The sequence below is a fragment of the Halichoerus grypus genome, chromosome 13 (genome assembly GCF_964656455.1).
Source record: "Halichoerus grypus chromosome 13, mHalGry1.hap1.1, whole genome shotgun sequence".
NCBI classification, from domain to species: Eukaryota; Metazoa; Chordata; class Mammalia; order Carnivora; family Phocidae; genus Halichoerus; species Halichoerus grypus.
The window spans coordinates 86,678,041-86,697,330 of record NC_135724.1 but is presented as its reverse complement, the minus strand read 5'-3'; the positions used below and the strand labels follow the sequence as shown (position 1 = coordinate 86,697,330).

Genomic DNA, 19,290 nt, shown 5'->3' with positions numbered 1-19,290 from the left:
ATAATTGTTAGTATTCTATATCAATAACTTGTACTTTATTATTAATATAAATGGGCAGAGGGCTACAGCACGTAGCTGAGGAAGCCATCCTGTTCTATGACCTTGAACGAGTCATTTGACTTCTCTGGACTTCATCTACTGTTAGGAAAATAATGAATGGGGTTAGTCCCAATCCTGACTCATCCTGCTTAAAACGTGTGTAAGACTGAGTTGCCCTCTCATGGCAGGGAAGCAGTTGAAGTGAAGAGAGAGCGAGTGGGTTCTGGACGGGAATCTGGGCTTGCCAGGTTCTGGTCCCAGCTCTGCCCCTGTGTGCCGTGGTGACCTGTACAAGTCACTCTTCGCACCTCAGTTTCCCCTTCTGGGCTGATGTCTTAAGAGTCCCCACAGGAAAGAAGCAGAGAGATGTTGCCACAAACTAGATCTGGGTTTGACTTCAAGAAATGCTCTAGACTGGTGCTGTGCAAAAGAAACATAATGCAAGCCGCATGTGATTTAAAATTCTCTAGTAGCCACATTAAAAAAAAAAAAACAGAAATACACGAAATTAATTGTAATAGTGTATTTAGCCTAATGTAGCCATTTCGGTATGTAATCAATATAAAAACTTTACCAATGAGACCTTTTACTTTTCTTTGTATTAAGCCTTCAGAATCCAGTGTGTATTTTAACCCGTACAACACATCTCCTTTCAGACTGGCCACATTTTAAGTGCTCAGGAGCCACGTGTGGCCAGTGGCTCCTCTACTGGACAGCGCAGGTCTAGATCATGAACTTTGGAATCCAACAATCCTGAGTTCAGGCCCTGACTCCGCTACTTAGTGGCTATGTGAGGCTTGTTTCCTCCTGTGTGAAGTAAGGATAATAATAGCACCCACTAGTAAGGTTGTTGACAGGACTTAGTAAGTCGCATGTGAGGAGGCCCCTGGGAAAGTGGATGGGGTCAAAATGCCACGTGTCTGCATTGAGTCCCGCCCCTCGCTCACCACCATCTCTGCCCCAGGTCCCGGATGCGCCGGGAGATGTTGGTGGAGGGGACCCAAGACGAACCAGACCTTGACCCCAGTGGGGGTCCTGGCATCCTACCACCAGGCCACTCCCACCCAGACCCTACCCCGCAGAGCCCCGACTCTGAGGCTGAGGACCAGAAGCCTACCGTGAAGGAACTGGAGCTTCAGGAAGGCTCCGAGGAGAGCATCACACCCCCGACCACCCAGGACAAGGCCCAGGTGAGGATTAAGCAGGAACAGACTGAGGAGGATGCAGAGGAAGAGGCGGGCAACCAGCTCCAGGACTCAGGGGAGCCAGACAAAGGCCAAGGTTCCCCCAAAGAGGCGCATCCTGACCGTCCGGGTAACGACAGACTCTCTAAAGCGGCCCCGGGGCTCCTCCTTCCAGGCGGGACCACTCCAGACTGTCCCTCACTACAGCCCCCCCAGGAGAACGACGGCGGGGAGCGGCTCCACCCGGACCCTCTAAGTTTTAAGTCGGTCTCAGAGTCCTCGCGCTGCAGCCTGGAGGTGTCCCTGAACTCACCCTCGGCTGCCTCCTCGCCGGGCCTCATGATGTCTGTGTCACCCGTCCCCTCCTCCTCAGCCCCCATCTCCCCGTCCCCACCCGGCGCCCCTCCTGCCAAAGTGCCGAGTGCCAGCCCCATCGCCGACACAGCTGGGGCTTTGCACCCCAGCGCCAAGGTGAACCCCAACCTGCAGCGGAGACACGAGAAAATGGCCAACCTGAACAGCATCATCTACCGGCTGGAGAGGGCTGCCAATCGGGAGGAGGCCCTGGAGTGGGAGTTCTGAAGTCAGGGGCACGAGGGCAAGGGGCATCCCGGGGGCCAGCTCTCCCCCTCTCACTCACTCTCCCAGACGGGGTGGGGGAAGGAAGGAAGGAACTCAGCCATCCAGATGTGGACAGCAGCGTTACGCAGTTTACGTTCTTTGTTGTAATCCTAGTTCTATGACGTTGTGAGTGAGCAGGCGGGCCAAGTGCCACCGCCTCTTCTTTGGGGCGCCCCTTGCCCCCCCCCCCCGGGAGCATCCTCTTCTCCACCCCGGCCTCTCTGCAGGAGGCGGAAGCGACGTGGCACCGCATTTTCACCTGGAAACTCCAAACTCTTTTAGAAAAATAAATATTTATAGACCTCTTTTAGATATTTTAATAAAGGATCCTTTGGAATTTATTCCCAGCCAATGCTGTTTTGATATTACAGAGAGTTATAAAATCAGGATGCTGTCACAACTGTTGCGAAGTATACACTGAAGTTGTGTCGTTTTTGCCACTAGATGAGATTAAAAGAAGACAATTGCTCAAAGCCATCACAAAACACTAGAAGACTGACCAAAATTTAGATAACCCTTGAACTGCGGTTTTTTTTCCATATCTGTCTGTGAGACGCAGCACGCTGCTACTGCCCTTCCGGAAACCGTGCTGAAAAGAAAAAGTCCAAAAGACTCTAAATGAAAACCTCGACGCCATTGAGGATGTGTTTCATTCTGGTGGTCTGTTTTGCAACCTCGATAACACAACGTCCCGCGCCGTTGTCAGCGTTGTAGGGGTGTGGGCTGCGGCCAGCCATCCTCCCCAAGACGTGACATGGTACAAAACTGCTTCCAGTCCCGCTCGTCAGATACCTGGGGGCCGCCGAGGTGGGACACCCAGCCTGTCCGTCTGTAGACAAGATGTGTTTCTGGATCCTTCGGAAAGCCAGGCGAGGGGTCCGGGGATTGGAGGGCAGCACTCGAGCCAGAGTGACCCCGTTCCCCCACCTGAATCGTGGCCACGGCACAGGAAGTTTCCCCACTGGCTTTCCGGAGCAGGACTGCGGCCGCCATCTTCCCCTCCCTGTGTTCTAAGAAAATAACAGCGTTGGTCATCCCACGAGTACCCCGCACCAAAAAGTAGATTCCTCCAACTAGAGACCCCAGCTCCCTTTCTTGCCATCTTCTCTCTCAAGTTGACCCAGGTGCTGTTTCTGGAAGGCATCTGCAGCTCCCGAGCCCACACAGAACAAAGTGAGAGGGTTGAGTGCACTGCAGCATGACCACCGTATCCCAATCTCTAAGTCTGCCCCCCTGCTTTCCAACACACGACCTTCTGGGGAGCAAAGACTCAATCCCCCCAACTCAGAGAAGCCCTTCCTTTAGCATCTTCGTCGTCAGGGTTTCTGGTGGGAGAGTTCCCAGTTTGGATGGAACAGCCACCATATTGGTTTTTGACTCTCTCTCTTCTGTTTTTCTTTCTTTTCCTTTCTCAAACTCTCTGTGGGAAGGCTGAATTGGTGACTCCCCAGCTGAATCCAGAATGACGATGAAAAGGTGGCCTTAATCGGTGCCAGTCTAGTGCCGGGGGAGATAGCTGAGGGCTTTCAAGGATGCAGCAAGCATTTTGAAACCAGGCTGGCAAAATCCAGTGACCAGAAGGGGACAATTGAGGGCTGTTCCAGAAATCTCAACTCTCATGCACCCAGGCCAGGCTGCAGTCTCCACAATCAACGAAGAACAACACAAACCCTGCAGGAAAACATCCTTTTCCACACACCCAGGCTATGCATTGAAGAGTTTTCCACTGTATACATTTTTATCCAGATGAAGGTATTTTTATATTTTGACAATAGGAAACAGTGACCAATTTTCAGAGTAATCAAATCTGGAACAAACGAAACATCTCCTTTTAGCCACCACCGCCCTGTCGCAATTAAGACAACCGTGAGGGAACACACCACTTTCTACTGTTGAAACCCACACAACATTGAAATCCAGGCTCACCCGCAGACTACAGATCTTAGAGGACTAAATCTGGCTTTTGTGTGACGGGATTTGATTAAGCACTTAGCATATAGTCTTTTGAACACGGAAATCCTGTTGTACTTAAAGCTAGCAGACCCATGAACAACTTTGTCAGGTTCGCGTCCTATAACGGTAAAAACAAAACAAAAACCCACAAAACCGTTTCTATAAGAGATTGATGAACTTTGTTTAAAATTTTAAAAAGAACACGTTCTGTAAACGCGTCGCTCAATACAGAATTGTATAATAATGTCTGGGTGTCCTGCTTGCTTTGTTCTGGAGCTGGGGATGCAAACTGGGGGTCCGAGCTGGCCCTCAGAGGTGTTTTACAAGACGTTTTATAAAAAAAAAAAAAAAAAACTGGCTTTTAAATTAGTTTGCCACCATTAAAATATGGGGGCATATCACCTAAAAATCCTAATTACCGGCTTTTCTTGAAAACCATAAGATCTGGCCACACTGGACCCAACTTCCAATGTGACAGCAGCTCCCCCCTTTTAGAGAGGACACTTGGCTGCGATGAGCCTCAGTCCTCACCTGTGCCACCTGCCTGGGTCCTGTGGACATCTCTCTTGGCGATTGTGCTGTGGGCTCCGGCAAAGGAAAATGGAAGGATCAGATTCCATTTTTCTCCTCAGTGCAGCAGGGTGGAAGCAAGTTAATCTCTGGGGCTGAGATCATGCCCTGCCCAAATCAGTGGCCACAGGTCATGGCCCCAGGATCACCCAGTTTACAAGCTGTGCCCACCTCAGTGGAGTGAGGAGCAGGTGTCCCCGGCCTCCCAATAGGAAAAGGCCAAGACGGACTTACTAGTAACCAACAGAGCATCGCCCCTTTCCACGATGTGTAACTCGGGCCTTGGTTTCCCCGTCTGAGAAATTAGGGGTATCACAGCCACCAGCTCGGGAGGTGATGATGAGGAATAATCATGCACGTAAATTACGTTAGGCAGTGTGGCACATCAGGGCTCAGCATTACCTGTTGTTATCACGAGCAGGGGTCAGTTTCTTTCAACCCGTGATGCTGAGTCTCTGCTTCAGGCTACAGGGTTTTTTCTTGACCAGTAATGTCAGGAGAGTCCCTGAGGTGGCATTACTCACCCGTGAGCCAAGGCCACATGGTGTCCCAAGACAGACCTTTCCTCTCTGTCTGGAAACCTTCCACACGTCCTTAAAGTGGGAATTAAATGATTAATTACCTTCATTAGGATAACTAATTACTCCAAACCAGCAGGATGGCCGCCTGTCAAGGCAGGGAGAGCAGCATCGTGTAAGGCCAAAGGCCCCCGTCCATGGAGGTCCCAAGCTAGCCCTTAAGGGTGACATCTCAGGCAGGACTGGCCTTTGCTCAGAGTTGGAGAGGAGAAGGATGAGAGTCAAGAGCTCAGGGAGAGGGGCCAGACCACCTGGTTTCAACCCTCGCTCCACCTGTTGGAGCCATAGGACCCTGGGTAAATGCCTAAACTGCTCTGTGCCTCAGTTTCCCAAGCTGTACAGTGGAAGCGATAGTAATGGCACCTTCCTTATAAGGTGGTTGTAGGGATTCAAATGAAGCAAAGCCACGGACTGACCCTTTGGACCCTGGGTTCACAGCTCTGGAAAAACAGAAGGCAGAAATCCCCAGGATGTGGCCCCAGGGTGGAGGTGGGGGGTGGAGTAGAGAAGAAGCCGCATCTGACACAAGCCACCTAAGAACTTGCGGAAGCAGGTGCCCCCGCCTTTGGGAACTAAAGCTCCATCCTGGGCCATCATCTTTGGTGTTGACATTGTCTGCAGTTGCTGTCCACCTGGAGTGGAAAATGCAGTAAAAAACGCAGAAATGTGGAATGCTGAACTAGGGAGCACGGGCAAGTGGGGAGTGGAGAGACCAGAAAGGTACAAGAAGCCAGAGAAGGCCTTGGAGGAGGGTGATGGTAGGTTTTGATCAGGGGACAGGGGAGAGCAGAGAGCTGAGCTGGGGGAAAGTTGGTAACTGTCTGTCTGGGTAATAAGTATTTATTGAGTGCCTATGTGTGCTCAGTGATCCAATGGCAGAAACATGGGGAACCATGAGAGTATGAGTAGTGAGATCCAGGAAGGCTTCCTGGAGGAGAGGACATGTCACCTGACACATGAAATACTATAGGAGTTAGAGAAGCAGGGACAAGAACATGGAGAAACAGGTCCAAAAGAGGCTGGAATTTGAGGTGGGGTGGAGGAAGGAAGAAGGATGGGGGTCAGATCCTGAAGATCCTTGAGCCATGGCGGGAAATAGCCTTTCTCCTGAGGGTACCGGGAGCCATGGACGGTGTGAGGCAGGGGGTTGCTATGGTCAGACTAGCATTCTTAGGAGGTTAGGAGACTCCATCTGCCTGGAGAGGTGGCAAGCCAGAGGAGAGCAGCAGGCCCACCTCTACCATAGGCCCTGACCCTCAGGCCGCTATGGTCCTTGCTTCCTACTCCTGCCCTCCTTTGGCTCCTAGTTAAGCTCCTGCACTGGGCCAACAGCCCCATCTCCCATCACCTACTGGTGAGTGAAAAAACCAGACCTCAGCTGGCTGATTAACCCATGACTGCTAGGGTGGCTATTCTAGAGATCATTCCAAAGGCCAGGCTCTCAGGAGTGCTTCTCCCTCTCCCTCTGCCTCTCCCCCTGCTTGTGCTCTGTCTCTCTCTCTCAAATGAATAAATAAAATCTTTTTTAAAAAATAAATAAATAAAAATAAAGGCCAGGCTGTCCATAGCTAAAGGCACAGGGTATATGTTGCTCTAGAATCTGGGCTGCCTTTGCAGGCACCCTGGAGGCTGAAGTCACCCCCGTAAACCCAAGGGCAGTAGGGAAGGGGCAGGGAACAGCACCATGAGTGACCTTAGCCAAGGTGACTCCTCACCCCAGGTCAGTTTTCCCATCTGCCACCATGAAGGGATAAGACCGTTGGTTCCGTGATCTACAGCCCCCCAGGGTGTAGTTGTTAAAAGCACTAGCTTTGGACTCAGCCTGGCCTGGGTTTGACTCTCCACTATCAGGTAATCTGGGGTCCTTCAATGAGACTCAGTTTCCTTATCTGTAAAATGGACCAGATCATAATAATATCTACCTGTGTTTGCTGACTCTTACCACATAACAATGCCAAAACTTAGTGGCTTAAAACAGTAAACGTTTACCTCTCAATCTCTGTTGGGTCAGGAATTTAGGAGTGGTGTAACTGGGTGGTTCTGGCTCCTGGGTCCCTCATGAGGGTACCATGAAGCTGCCAACCACGGGGCTGCAATCTCCTGAGGCTGTTCCAGGGCTGGAAAATCTGCTTCCAAGATGGTGTCCTCCCATGACCGGCAGGCTGGTGCTGGCTTGTTGGCTGAGGGCTTCCGTTCCTCTGTCAGGGCTGCTCGAGTGTCCCCACAACATGGCAGCCAAGAGGGCGCAAGGCAGAGGCTGCAGTGTCTTCCGTGACCCAGATCTGTAAGCCACACAGGCTTGTCATGATTCAGTGTGGGAGGGGACAACACAAAGGCATGGACACCAGGAGGCAAGGATCATCAGGGCCCATCATGGGGGCTGGCTACCACACTGCCTCAGAAGTTTCTCTGAAGATTAAATTAGCATTTCCTAAGCATGGCCCTAAAATTCCGTTTCCTACTCAAAATGCAGCTTCCTGGGTCCTGCCCCAACCCACTGACCCAGATTTCCGGGAGCCAGGGCCCAGGAATCTGCATCTTAAACCATACCCACCCACCCCCCCCAAGGTGACTAGGCCGTCCCAGGTGTCAGTAAATGGGAGGCAGATCTAATTTCATTGTGTTGGTCCCACTGGGTATGCCAGGCCCCTGGAAGGATCCTGGTGAAACAGAAGAGCACAGGCGTGCAGAACAAACATTCCCTGGGTGTCTTGGCGTAGTCGGGTTGAGAGAAATTTTGATCCACTTAGAGATGTGCGAACGGCTTCTTGGGAAGATCCAGGGAGACCCTGTGAAATCCAAAGGCAGGAGGTTCAGCCGGCCTTTGGGGCACCAGACGGTCTCTCTCTCAGGCCGCCTCACACCTGAGTCTGTTCCTCCCAATCCGAAGTTCCCAGGACCCTGCCTGGCTCAGCTTGCATCTGAGACCAACTCCTGCCCCGCAACCATTGTCAGGGAGGGAAGAATCGCGGGAGCTCAGGGGCGGGGGAGGCAGGGGTTGGCATCTCAGTGCCAAGCCCGGGGGGCGGGGCGGCGGTGCACCGACGGCAGAGCTGGTCCCCCAAGAGTTGCAGTCTGGAAGGCCTGGGTGCTCTGCCCTGGGATCTCGGCCCCACAGCCAGAGAAATGATGACAGTTCCCCCGGACATTGAAGGGAGTGCAGTGGCGGCGGCCCCAGCCCCCAGGTGCTTCCAGAGCTGCTCCTGGTGAGAACAGCCGTGGCCGTGGCCCCAAGTGCGATCAGACCAAGCCGGCTCTGACCCGTCAGGAGCAGGCAACCGTTTTGATGAAACCCTAAATAAAAAAGCGGTTCGTGGGCCCACCTTTTTAAAAAGTCTTCATCAGAAAATGCAAATCTGGAGTTGGGCTTCATTAAGCAGTTTATCATTTTACTGCTCTTGAGTTTCACTTTATATGCCGCGATTTTAGAAATTGGGACAAGTAGTCGGAACTTTTCGATAACCAACTTTGCGTTAAGGTGAGGTAAGGTGTCTGGGGAGGGGTTGGGGGGAGTGGACAGTTGGGACACCCCTCTTAGAATGTAAGGTGCAGTGCTGTTCTTTCAATATTTGTTCGCTCAGAAGAGGAGATGGAAGGCTTCCAAGGAAAGGATGTCCCAGGGAATACCATCCAGCACTAGCCTTCACCCCACTGAGCTGACAACAGCCCTACACTTGGTCACCTAGAGCCATGCTCCTTAGAGGGAACAGCTACAGTCACTCGAACTTACCTATTAGGAAGCCTCTGGCTACAAAGAAAAAAAAAAAGTCCCTCTCAAAGCTTTAAACAAGGACATTTATTACCTCAAATAACAAGATGTCCAGGGGTAGGGCAGTCTCTTTGTCCATTGACTTGTCAGTTCAAGGATATCTTCAAGTGTGTACAAAACCCAGCAGGGCATATTTTCCTTAGCATGGCCTACTTCATGATCACAAGATGGCTGCCACAGCTCCAGACATCAGACATAACTTACCCCCAGAGAGCAATGAAGAGCTCTTCATTGTGTTTCTTTTCAGAAGCAAGAAGACCCTTCTACTCACATCTCATTGGCTGAAATTTGGTCACACAGCCATTCTTTAGCAGCTAAAGTTGATCCCTGAAAGTCAAGTGGGAGCAGCACAACTAACCATTTAGGGTAGATGGATGTGGGTAACCAGCCCATTAGCTTCTGGCCTGGTTGCCCTCTTTGAGGTTCTCATCCCTACCCCAAGTGGCTTCTCAGAATATCCCTCTGAATATATACAATATGCCCCAAACACTGTTTGGGTAAGGACAATTTCTCATGCTTCTGGGATGTTTTAGTCATCCTTACACACGTGCCCCAAACATCCCCCCTCAGTCAGGCGGAAACATTGACATATTAGCAGATGGATGCACACCACTCCAGCATTGACCAACTTGTCTCCCCTCCCCCTTTCAGGGGGTTGCAAGGAAACATTCCAGCCCTAAAAAGCCTGGCAGGTGAGGGCACCCTTGTGACCACCACACACGCACACACACACACACACACACACACACCCGCCCATCTCTCTCCTGCCACTTCTTCCATCCTATACCCCAGGCCCTGCAGAGGTTGTGGTCACAAATACCACAGGCAGCACCCTGACTCAGCCTGTGTGGGGAACCACTTCCCCAGCTCCCATGTCAAGCTGTGGTCCCAGGAGAGGTGGGAGTAATTACTCAGCATACACTGAATGCTCACAGTGGCATGATTCCCTGACCTTGATACTTTTCATTTCTTATTCTTGAACTTGTTCTGTGGACTGAGGACGGTAGGTTGCTCATCCTAAGCCACATCTTCCTGAGTGTGCATGATTTTTCCCGGCTGGCTAGGGAGACATGTGACTCAAGTTCTGAATCCACATTAGGAAGACCTAGGGCCTGGTCCGTCATGTTGGGTGACCTTGGGCCAGCCCCTCCCCATCTGTGAGTCCCCCATTAGCCCAGCAAACAAGCTCTGATGAGTCTAAGATACACAGCATGAGCACCACCACCATCCACCCTGTGCTCATAGCAGACATCACTAATCAATCACAGGCTCTTTCTCTCTGAACCAGCACTGATGCCAGAATTCTCCTCACTCCAGGCCCCCAGGCAACCACCATGAACTGATCTGTGAGAATAGGCAGGTTTTTGGGCGGAGCCTTCCATCTGCCATCCCTGACGTCCCTGCCAACTGTCAGGCCCTCAGCCCACAGTTACCTTTTAAAGCTTCACCTTTCCCCCTGCCTCCTCTCCCCTCTGAAAAGGAACTTTGCAACTCCATCCCCCCTGGTATTCCTCTGGAAGGCTCTGCCCTTCTTCCATAAGATTCTAGGCGTTTACGTCCCTGCTCTGACATTTTTCAGCTCTGAGAACTTAGCAGCTTTCTTAACCTGAGTCTCAGTTCCCTCGTCTGTAAAATGGAGCTGTTATCTGCCATAAGAGGTTGAGAATGTGCCTGGCAGAGCATCAGCCATGGGCACTCAGCATACACTAGTCACTTCTCCTGTAGGGTCTGCTCTGCAATGAAGGATTCTGATGGGGAAAAATGACACAATCAGCCATCACTTGACAAATTTTTTTATTTTAGCCTTTGCATCTCCCTCCCAGGCTGCCTGATATCTCTGTCCCCACCCAACTCTGGAGGCAGCCTGACCCCATCTTGTGCTTTTTTGGGGGGTGGGGCCTTAAGGGGGGCAGTGGTAGGCACTGTACCTTTATAGAGCTTGTAAACCTGCACCAGGATGGGGGCCGACACCTCGCCCCACCAGCTGGGTCTGGCCAGGACACGGGCTCTGGGCAGATCCTAACATCCCTGGAGACCCAGAGCCTATGGACGAGAGCAGCCATCCCCACCCCCTCCGTTCAGGACTTGGAAAGGAGGGGGGTGGGAAGCGTACAAAGACCCCAGAGGCACCTGTCAGGAGAACAGGACTTGCTGGGAAGAAGGTAGAGAACCAGGTGAGATTCTTGAGGTGCCTTTGTCTTCAGCCAAGGCTCCTGACCCTCTCCCTGGGGGCAGTGCCAACCCTCAGGCAAGCCCAGAGCTGGGGCACCTCATCCCCTCCCACCAGCTAACAAGAAACAAAAGCAGTGAAAACACCCTAAGTATTAAAAATTAAATTAAAACTGTAGCCCCAGTCAACTGAGCCAGCAGTGAGCTGGTGATTGCAGACACACACAGACACCCCTCATTCTTCCCCAAGCCCCAGGGTCTCCAAAGACAGCAGGAAAGGGCCTCAGGACCAAGTCCCACTGTCACCAAGGGGAACCCTCTGGGGAAATACAGGTTGGGGCATATGTGTCCTCAGTGGTCCCCAGTGTGGGGCACTGAGAACTGTAAACATAACCCAGCTGGAGGGCCAGGGGTGTCCCAGCCCCCGAAGACTCTCCCTGGATGAAGAATGGCCACTGTGGTGAGTGAGTACAGTAAAACAGTCGGTCTTGAAGCAAAGCAAGACCCGGTCTCCCCATCAGAATACTGGGGGTGAAGGTGGGCTGGGACTGTGACGGAGGGAGGGGGTTCCAGAAGCCAAACACAGCTTGGCAGCTGTTCCTTTGCAGTACCAGATCAGCACCCAGGCCCTCTCTGGGGGGGTGAGTCAGCTCCCGGCCACCCATCCCTGGGGAACCCGGCTAGAAAGTCAGCTCAGGCCACAGCTGCCCAGCTCAGGACTGGACAAGGTCAGGCGAGCTCCTGAGAGGCCCCAGCCCAGGCTGGGGCAGAAGACCCGCTCCAGAAGGAGGCTGAAGGAAGTGGTTAAGGAGTCTTGGGAGGGCATGTGAGAACCACCACCGAGACACAGACATGGCCCAAAGCAGAGGGCCACTACTGTGCCTGCCGTACCTTCTCAGGGCCTGGCTGAGGCCCAGGGCAAAGTCCTGCCTCCAACCCCACTCCAAGCCAAGAGCCCTTGGGACCAGGCAATCTCACCACACCGGTCAGGCATTAAAACCTGCGCCTGCGCCGCCTTCTGCACCTGCTTCTGGAGCCAGGCAGGCGGCCTGGAGCCAGGCCCCGGAGCAAAAGGAGGTCAAGCCCAGGTGTGGTGCCCCACGGCCAAGGCTTCTGTCTGTCCAAGTTCAGGTCCAGTCCGAGTGGCCAGGACCAGGGCTGACCCGGCATTTTCAGGCCCCAGATCCTCCCGTGGGCGCAGTCACCCCAGCGGGGGGCCTGTTACCAGCAACAGGCCTTTGCTGGGTGACTCCAGCGGGGCGTGGGGCCCGAGTTCCCTGGATACGAGGCCTCCGGCTTCTTGAGGCTCCCCGAGGCCCTGGATGCTCCTCAGAAGCGGCACGTGGCCCCCTCTGAGTCCCACAAGTCCTAAAGCACCCCTCGGAACCCAGCATCTTCTCAGAGCCGGGGCCCGGAAACCAGACCCCCCCACCCCCACCCCTCCGGTCTCCCAGGGCAGGGGCTGTCAGGGCGAGGCCCGGGGCTGCGGTCCCTCCAGAAGCAGGGCCCCCCGGGGGCGAGCTCAGGGCTGGCCCGCCCCGCTCAGCTCTTCAGGGCTGGGCCCGGCTCCCGAGCCACTGGCTCCTCAGCGCCCTCACCTCCTGCCCATACCACTCGTGCAGCCGGGCAAAGGAGCCGGCGTGCGGAGGCCCGTTGGGGGCCCAGGCCCGCCGCCGGGGAGGCAGGGGCGGCGGCGCGGGGCCGGGCCGCGAGGCGGCGGCGCCCGCGGGGCTGAGGATGAGGGCGGCGGCGGGGGGGGCGGCGGCGGGGGGGGCCGGCTCGGCGCTCCACACTGCGCAGCCGTTCTCCTTGGGCGGGAGCGCGCGGGGCCGGCGCGGCGGCGGCGCGCAGTCCCCGGCCCGCATGGCGGCCAGCTGCTGCTCCAGCTCGCGCACCACGAGCCGCAGGTAGTCGAAGCTGGCCCGCGACAGCGCCTTCACCCAGCCCTCCATGGCGGCCTGGCTCTCGGCGGCCAGCACGTAGGTGCGCGCCCGGGCCCCCGCGAAGCGCACGGCGAAGGCGAACTCCTCGGCGGCCTCCACCAGCTCCACGGTGCAGCCCTCCAGGATGATGACGCCCACGGGCTCGCGGCTGGCCGGCTCCTCGAAGTAGAAGAGCATGTTGCCGCGCAGCACGAACCAGCGGCGGTGGTAGGCCGCGTGCCGGCCGCCCTTCTTGTACAGGAAGCCCGCGTTGTCCACCGGGGCGTCGCACGTGGCGTAGAAGGCCAGGCTGCGCTCGTTCAGCTTCATGGCGGCCGCGCCGGGGCCTGTCCCCCCCCCGGGACAGCGAGCCGTGACTCCCATGGCCACCGCCACCCTCACCGCCGCGCCTCGCCGTGACCTCGCGACCACCCTCGGCCACCGGCGGCCCTCAACGCCCCTCGCACAGGTGAGGAAGCTGCGGCTCCTGGAGCAGAAGCGGCCTGGCCACGCTCACGCAGCTCCTCAGCAGAGCCGGGGCCCAGACTCGGGGCTCACTGGCCCCAGAAGCCTCCGCAAGGTAAGGTGAGGATGACTACTGCGGGCCAAGCATTTTACACGCACTGACTCACTTCATCTCGCAGCAAACCCCGGTGGGCAGGGCCTCGCACCACCCCTGTTTGACAGGTGGGGTAACAAGGGACAGAAAGGCTAGTCACTCTCAGGCAGTCACAAAGCAAGATGGGCAGAACTGAAATTCAAACCCAGGCCTCATTTCAGGGGTGGATGTTTTCATCATCCCCAGAAACCAGACCGGCTGTCGCTTTGTGGTCCCTTCCAGGTCCCAGCTCTGCTTTTATAACTCGGCTTTGATTTGCCCATCATGAAACGGGGACATGAACAGAACTTATCTGCAGGGCCTTCATTCATCAAACATTTGTTAAACACCCACATGTGCTGTTCCAGGCACTGGGAGTACAACCATAAACAAGACAGAGAGGGTCTCTGCCCTCAGGGTACTGCTATGCTAGTGGCAGGGGAAAAGGGCAGACAATTAACAAACAGGTAAAGTACATCTCCCAGGTGGTCTTCAGTGCTGTAGAAAATATAATACAGGGAAGGGGCCGGGGTGTTAGGGACAAAAGGAGTGTTTGACTTTAATGGGAGTCAGGAAAGGCTGTACTGAGAAGGTAACATCTGAACAGAGACCTGAAGGAGGTGAGGGAGGGAGTCCCAGGGACATACCAAGCAGAGGGAAGAGCAAGTGCAAAGGCCCTGAGGTAGGAACCCACTGCTGCGCTTGAGGAACAGCCAGGAGGCTGGTGAGGCCAGAGCAGAGGGGCAAGGGGAGAGGCAGAAAAGACTATTATGAAGTGACCCAGATTAAAGGCCCAGGGCTTTTTTATAGAAAGGGAATGGGGAGAGCACCAGGTACCCACTTAAAGCGTAAGACTCTAACTCTATACACTTGGCCCAGTGATATTTATCCACCTTCCCCCAAGGAGTACATGATGGGGGCAACACTGGCCAGATGGGACTAATTGGGAGGTGGAACCTGGACCCCCAACATAACCGTACCCTCCCTTGGAGTTTTTCATGGCCACTTTGTTTGGGCTTCACAGCCCCACTCTGCATAGGACAGTAGCTGTATTTTTCAAGAGGCAAAGCATGTAAAGTCCCTGGATTGCAGAAGGTACTCAATTAATGTTCATTCCCCAGCCTGGGTGGTGCCTTACTCAAGGCCTAGAGGAATGAGGTATGGCTGGTGACTCTCCTGGGAGCATCTGCCAAGCCAGGCAACCTGACCCAGAGCAGAGAGGAACGATTGCTCCCAACTGAATCCACCTCATCTAACTTGCCTGAGGAGTCAAGGCAGGCTTCCTGGAAGAGGCAACACGAGCTATGATTTAGTAGCTGAGATCAGCCTGTCTTGACCTAGCAGTGGCGCCAAGGTCAGAGAGAGGCCCTGAGGGCTCAGGATGTTTAATCCCTGCTCTGCCTACCTGAGCTGAGTGACTTCAGACACGTGGCCCTGCTCTGAGCCTCAGTTCCTCTCTCTGCAAAACAGAACTCATGCATTCTCCCTCACACCCCAACAACTCCATGTGGACCCTGGCTCCACTTCTCACAGGAACCACCCACCCTACTTGCCCCATCACCCTCCTACCTTGCAGGCCACTGCTTGCCTCCCTGCCCTCTGCCCAGTCTGGTATCGGCTTGCTCTTCTCTGGGTTCAAACGTCAGCTCTGTAGTGTCCAGGTTGTGTGACCCTGGACAAGCTTTAAGCTTCTCTGGGCCTCTGTTTCCACATCTGTAAAATGGGATCATGACAGCACCTACGTCAGGGTGCTGTGATATGACACAGTGACTCTGTAGAAGGTGCTGAGCATGGTGCTGGGCACACACTACACACGCAGCAGCGGCACTGTTGATATTCCTCTCAGCCTGGCCAAATGCTCCCCTCAGCACTCTCTGTCACAGCAAACGGCTTTGCCTTCTCCCCCCACCCCCACTCTGCACTCATCAAGCCCAGTTGATGCCCCCCCCATCCCAACCTCTTCCAAGTCAGTGGCCTAATATCTCTGACCTCTACCACCTCCCCGTCCTCGTCCGTATCGTCACTCGCCTCGACAGCTGCAGTAGCCTCCTCACTGTCTCCCTGCCTCCACCCTTGCCCCTTCCCTGCCCCTGTTCTTCAGGGTAAGAGCCAAACTCCCTCCTCGGCCCCTCCCCTGGCCCCACTACAATCCATTCCCCACAGAGGGATCCTGTTAAGATAAGTCCAACCACACCCCTCCTCTACTCTAAACACTCCCATGACTCCCTACTTGTCCCAGTATTAAATTCAGTCCTCCCCATGGCTTCCAAGTGCCCTTCCCCAACCTCTTCCCCCTTGCTCATTAAGCTCCAGCCACCCTGGCCTCCTTGCTCTTCCTCAAACACACCAGCCTTTGCCCTGGCTGTTCCCTCTGCCTGGAATGCCCTTCTCCTATCTTCACATGGCTGACTTCTCATCCTTCAGTTTCAGCTTGACCTTCAGTATGCAAGAGACACCCCCCCCCAGTCACTCTCCTATACCCCAACCTGAAATTACCTGGGTCATCTTTGCCTACTCTAGGAGGGCAGGGGGTTTTTGCCTGAATTCCAGTGCCCGGCATGCAGGTGGTGCTCAAATACCTGTAGAATGAATCAGACAATTATCTTCTGAAATCTCTCTACAGCCCCGTAAGAAGGGATCTGTTCATCAACCCGCATTCATAGATGTGGAAAATGGAGACAGAGAGGTTAAGTAACTTGCCCAAAGGCACAATGCTGTGCCCAGAGTCACAGGCTCCAGGCAACCAGCACAAAGGGGCTGATCCTGGGATGTCCCCACCCCATTAAGGCCCAAGGAAGAGCAATTTCCCTCATGGCTCAGCAGCCATCCTCCCCCTACTGCCCAGATGGGGCCAGCCTGGCCCAGGGTCACCGGCCAGCACATTCTGCCCATCGCCCTTACCTCCTCCAGCCCAGCAAAAAAAAAAAAAAAAAAAGGGAGAGGGAGGGCGGGAAGCAGCAGGGGTGCGGGCTCGTCTCTGGGAGGGCCTGGTCACCCACTTATCTCCTCACACTCATGCTGTTTTCCAAGAAGTTCAGAGTCCACTGTGGGTACTGCTGTTGATTCAACAGTCTTTGGCCAGGCAGGAAGCAGGAGAGAGCCCGGCCTCTCTCTGGTCCCAGGGCCAAGTTCTCCCCTCCACCTAAAGAATATCACTTCACCTTCCCTAGCCTGTTTCCTCATCTGTCAAACGGGCCATGGAGTGGGTTCGATGGGCTAGAATGAGGAAAACCCACTGGCAAACTATGGGAAAGGCACCAAAAGCACTGCCACTGTGAGTTGGGTGAGCCTCATCTATAAAATGAGCATATTAATATCCATCCCTCTGGGAAGGATTGAATAAATCCGGAGGAGCCATTCTGCAAAATGTTTACCAGGTAGGGAGCGCTCAGGAAAGATGCTGTCCAAAAGGCAAATAATTAGCTCAAGGTCTCCAAGGACACAGCTGGCCCAGAACCCAGGACTCTGGAGAAACTGAGGCATGGCATTTTGGCATTCAATTCAAGAAGCCAGATCACAGGTGCTGAGATTGAATCCAGCTGCCACAAGTGTCCCCAACAGTGGGCATGGGGGAGAGGGTGTGGCAGGTACAGGCAGAAAAACGTGCTGAGAACCCTGAAGAAGAGCGCCTCTCCAGCGGGGGCCAACAGGGACGCCAGGACCCCCGCCTCAGGCTCGAGGCAGCCCTGCTGCCCATTGCAGAGGCTGGTTCTCCAGGTCTGGCACTGCTCCTGGCTGCCCTCGTCCCCTTTCTTTGTGTCTGGTGTGTTCCTTAAAGGACAGCCAGAGCCCCAGATGAGGTGGTTCCCCGCAGAACGTGGGAGCCAGAGTTCCACCACTGGCTGAGGTCCCTTATGGGGCGGGGATCGTCGGCCAAGCTCGGTCCCTGGGGTACCTAATGGGTAAATTACCAGTGGCGTGTTATCGCAGATGGGCAGCTCTCTCCAGCAGAGGTCTCCCCAGACAGCCGGGGACCCCGAGGCCCACGACGGCCCCGAGCCCGGTCTCGCGTCCCCTCGCAGGGCCACCCGCAGGTCCCCCCTCGCCAGGCCGGCCTTACCTCGCCGTGCAGCCTAGGGAGGCGGCGGCGGCGGCGGGACGGGAGGCGCGGGGCCGGGGGGCCGCCCGGCCATGGCCCGGGACCCGCTCGGTTGCGGCGGCAGCGGCGGCGCTTTGTCTCCGGGGCGGCCCGGCTGGCGCAGCCGCGGGAGAGCGCCACTCGGACGGAAGGAGGCGGGGGCAGCCGGACGGTCCACGACCCTCGGGCGCGCCCCTTTAACCCTTCCCAACCCGCCCGCGCCGGGGACGCCCCCGCCTTCGTCCCGCCCCCGGATTGGCCAGCGCCGACTCGACACGCCCCCTCGGTTCGCCACGCCCCCGTTGGCCTGCCCTCCGAAACCACTCTTAAAGGGACCGCGCCTAACTCACGAATCCCCAGTGTCCTATCCCAGGAAAGAGGCCTAGGGCCCCGAGACCGAACGCGCTTCAAGGGGTAAGGACAGGCGGCGGATTTGCCTGGAAAAATGATCTGGGGTCGTGGGCGGGACCAGTCGCTGCAGCCCTAGGCCTGAGTTGGAGCTCCTCCCTGCTAGCGTTGCCAGATTTAGCAAATTTAGCTCCTAGCTAAATCTGAAAAACAACTCTGCTGAAAATTTGTAATTTATTGAAAAAAACCACTATACAGCACATTTAAGGCGTTTTGACAAAGTCAGTAGAGGAATGTATTATATGCACAGGGTGTCTGGCAGCCCTCCCCCTTGTCCCAGTGAAGAGGGAAAGTCCTGGAGTTGGGAAGGCGTGGGTTCGGGTCCCACTGAGCCATTTGATTGCTGTGGGCCTTTGAGAAGTCACTTCACTTCTCTAGGTCTCTGTGTCCTCACCTGTAAAATAAAGACAGTCATCGAATATGAAGTTCATGGCACACAGTAGGTGCTTTCAGCAAACAGGAACTGCTGTTCTTTTTATTCCACCCAAAAGAACACAGTTCTACCTCGTGGACCTTTGTTTTATTTCCTGCTTTTGCTGCCACCATCCAGGACTCAGTCATTGTCCAGTCCAGGCCTGAGGACAAGAGAGGAACAGGACAGACCACGATCATGTATTCATCCTACAGCCTCTTACTAAGCACCTACTGTGTGCCAGGCACTCTTCCTTAATCAGTCAACAACTGAGTTCTGGAAATGATTTGTGCTAGGAAGACAATCAGCCATGGCAGTGAAATAGAAAGAATGGGAGTGAGATTTTAGACAAGGTGGTCAGAGAAAGTCTCTCCGAGGAGCAGAGACCTGAATAAAGTGAGGGAGAGAGCCATGTAGATGTCCAGGAGAAGATTGTCCCAGGCAGAGGAAACAGCATGTGCAAAGGCCCTGAGATGGGACCATCCCAAGCATGTTTGAAGAACAGGAAGCAGGCCCAATGGGGCTGCAGCCACGCGGGCACGTGAAATAATAATAGGAAATGAGGTCAGAGAGTATTGGTAAAGCCAGGCTGCTTAGAGCCTAATGGATCATAAGAAAGATTTTACTTTTACTCTGAGAAGAATGGGGAGCCATGAGAAGGTTTTGAGAACAGGAGAGGAACATGGTCTATCTTAGGTTCAACATGGTCCCTAGCTGCCATGAGAAGGATGGACTACAGAGAAGGGTAGTGGCGAGAGACCAGGGAGGATGCTATTATAGTAGTCTGAGCAAGTGATGGTGGTCACTTAGAACAAAGCAGAAGCAGTGGGGGTGGAGAGGAGTGGTTGAATTCTAGAGCTTACCTGATAGGGAAGCCAGCACAGAGGAAAGTAGGACCAAGACCCACAACATGGAGAGAGACAGATACCTAAAGGTATCTGATAGTGGCTGAGCCCCTGAATCCACCTATACCTGATGCTGCTGTAATT

At 54.6% G+C, this 19,290-nt stretch overlaps 2 protein-coding genes across 14 annotated transcripts in view; one reads left to right on the top strand and one right to left on the bottom strand.

The window, feature by feature from the left end:
• Positions 1 to 4,043, top strand: part of CUX2 (cut like homeobox 2) — a 256,506-nt gene extending 252,463 nt beyond the window's left edge. For all 12 annotated transcript variants that reach the window (XM_036080583.2, XM_078060978.1, XM_078060979.1 and 9 more), the window contains one exon: positions 1,004 to 4,043. In XM_036080583.2, the coding sequence (XP_035936476.1) occupies positions 1,004 to 1,805 (802 nt within the window). In that variant the 3' untranslated portion in view covers positions 1,806 to 4,043. The remainder of the gene's footprint in view (positions 1 to 1,003) is intronic.
• Positions 4,044 to 10,490: 6,447 nt separating this feature from the next.
• PHETA1 (PH domain containing endocytic trafficking adaptor 1) lies at positions 10,491 to 17,637 on the bottom strand. Of its 2 annotated transcripts, none has more exons than XM_036080559.2 (4): positions 17,464 to 17,637; positions 15,900 to 15,982; positions 14,973 to 15,116; positions 10,491 to 13,152 (listed from the first exon to the last, which is right to left on the bottom strand). In XM_036080559.2, exon 4 carries the CDS (start codon positions 13,133 to 13,135, stop codon positions 12,434 to 12,436), a length of 702 nt encoding a protein of 233 aa, XP_035936452.2. In that variant the 5' UTR covers positions 13,136 to 13,152; positions 14,973 to 15,116; positions 15,900 to 15,982; positions 17,464 to 17,637; the 3' UTR covers positions 10,491 to 12,433. The 2 variants fall into 2 exon arrangements, with proteins under 2 accessions (XP_035936452.2, XP_077917103.1); XM_078060977.1 differs by lacking the exon at positions 17,464 to 17,637 and adding an exon at positions 17,315 to 17,446.
• Positions 17,638 to 19,290: the final 1,653 nt, after the last annotated feature.

Bases quoted from the DNA above. Each gene is read 5' to 3' on its own strand.
- PHETA1 (XM_036080559.2), bottom strand. From the start codon at position 13,135: ATGAAGCTGAACGAGCGCAGCCTGGCCTTCTACGCCACGTGCGACGCC.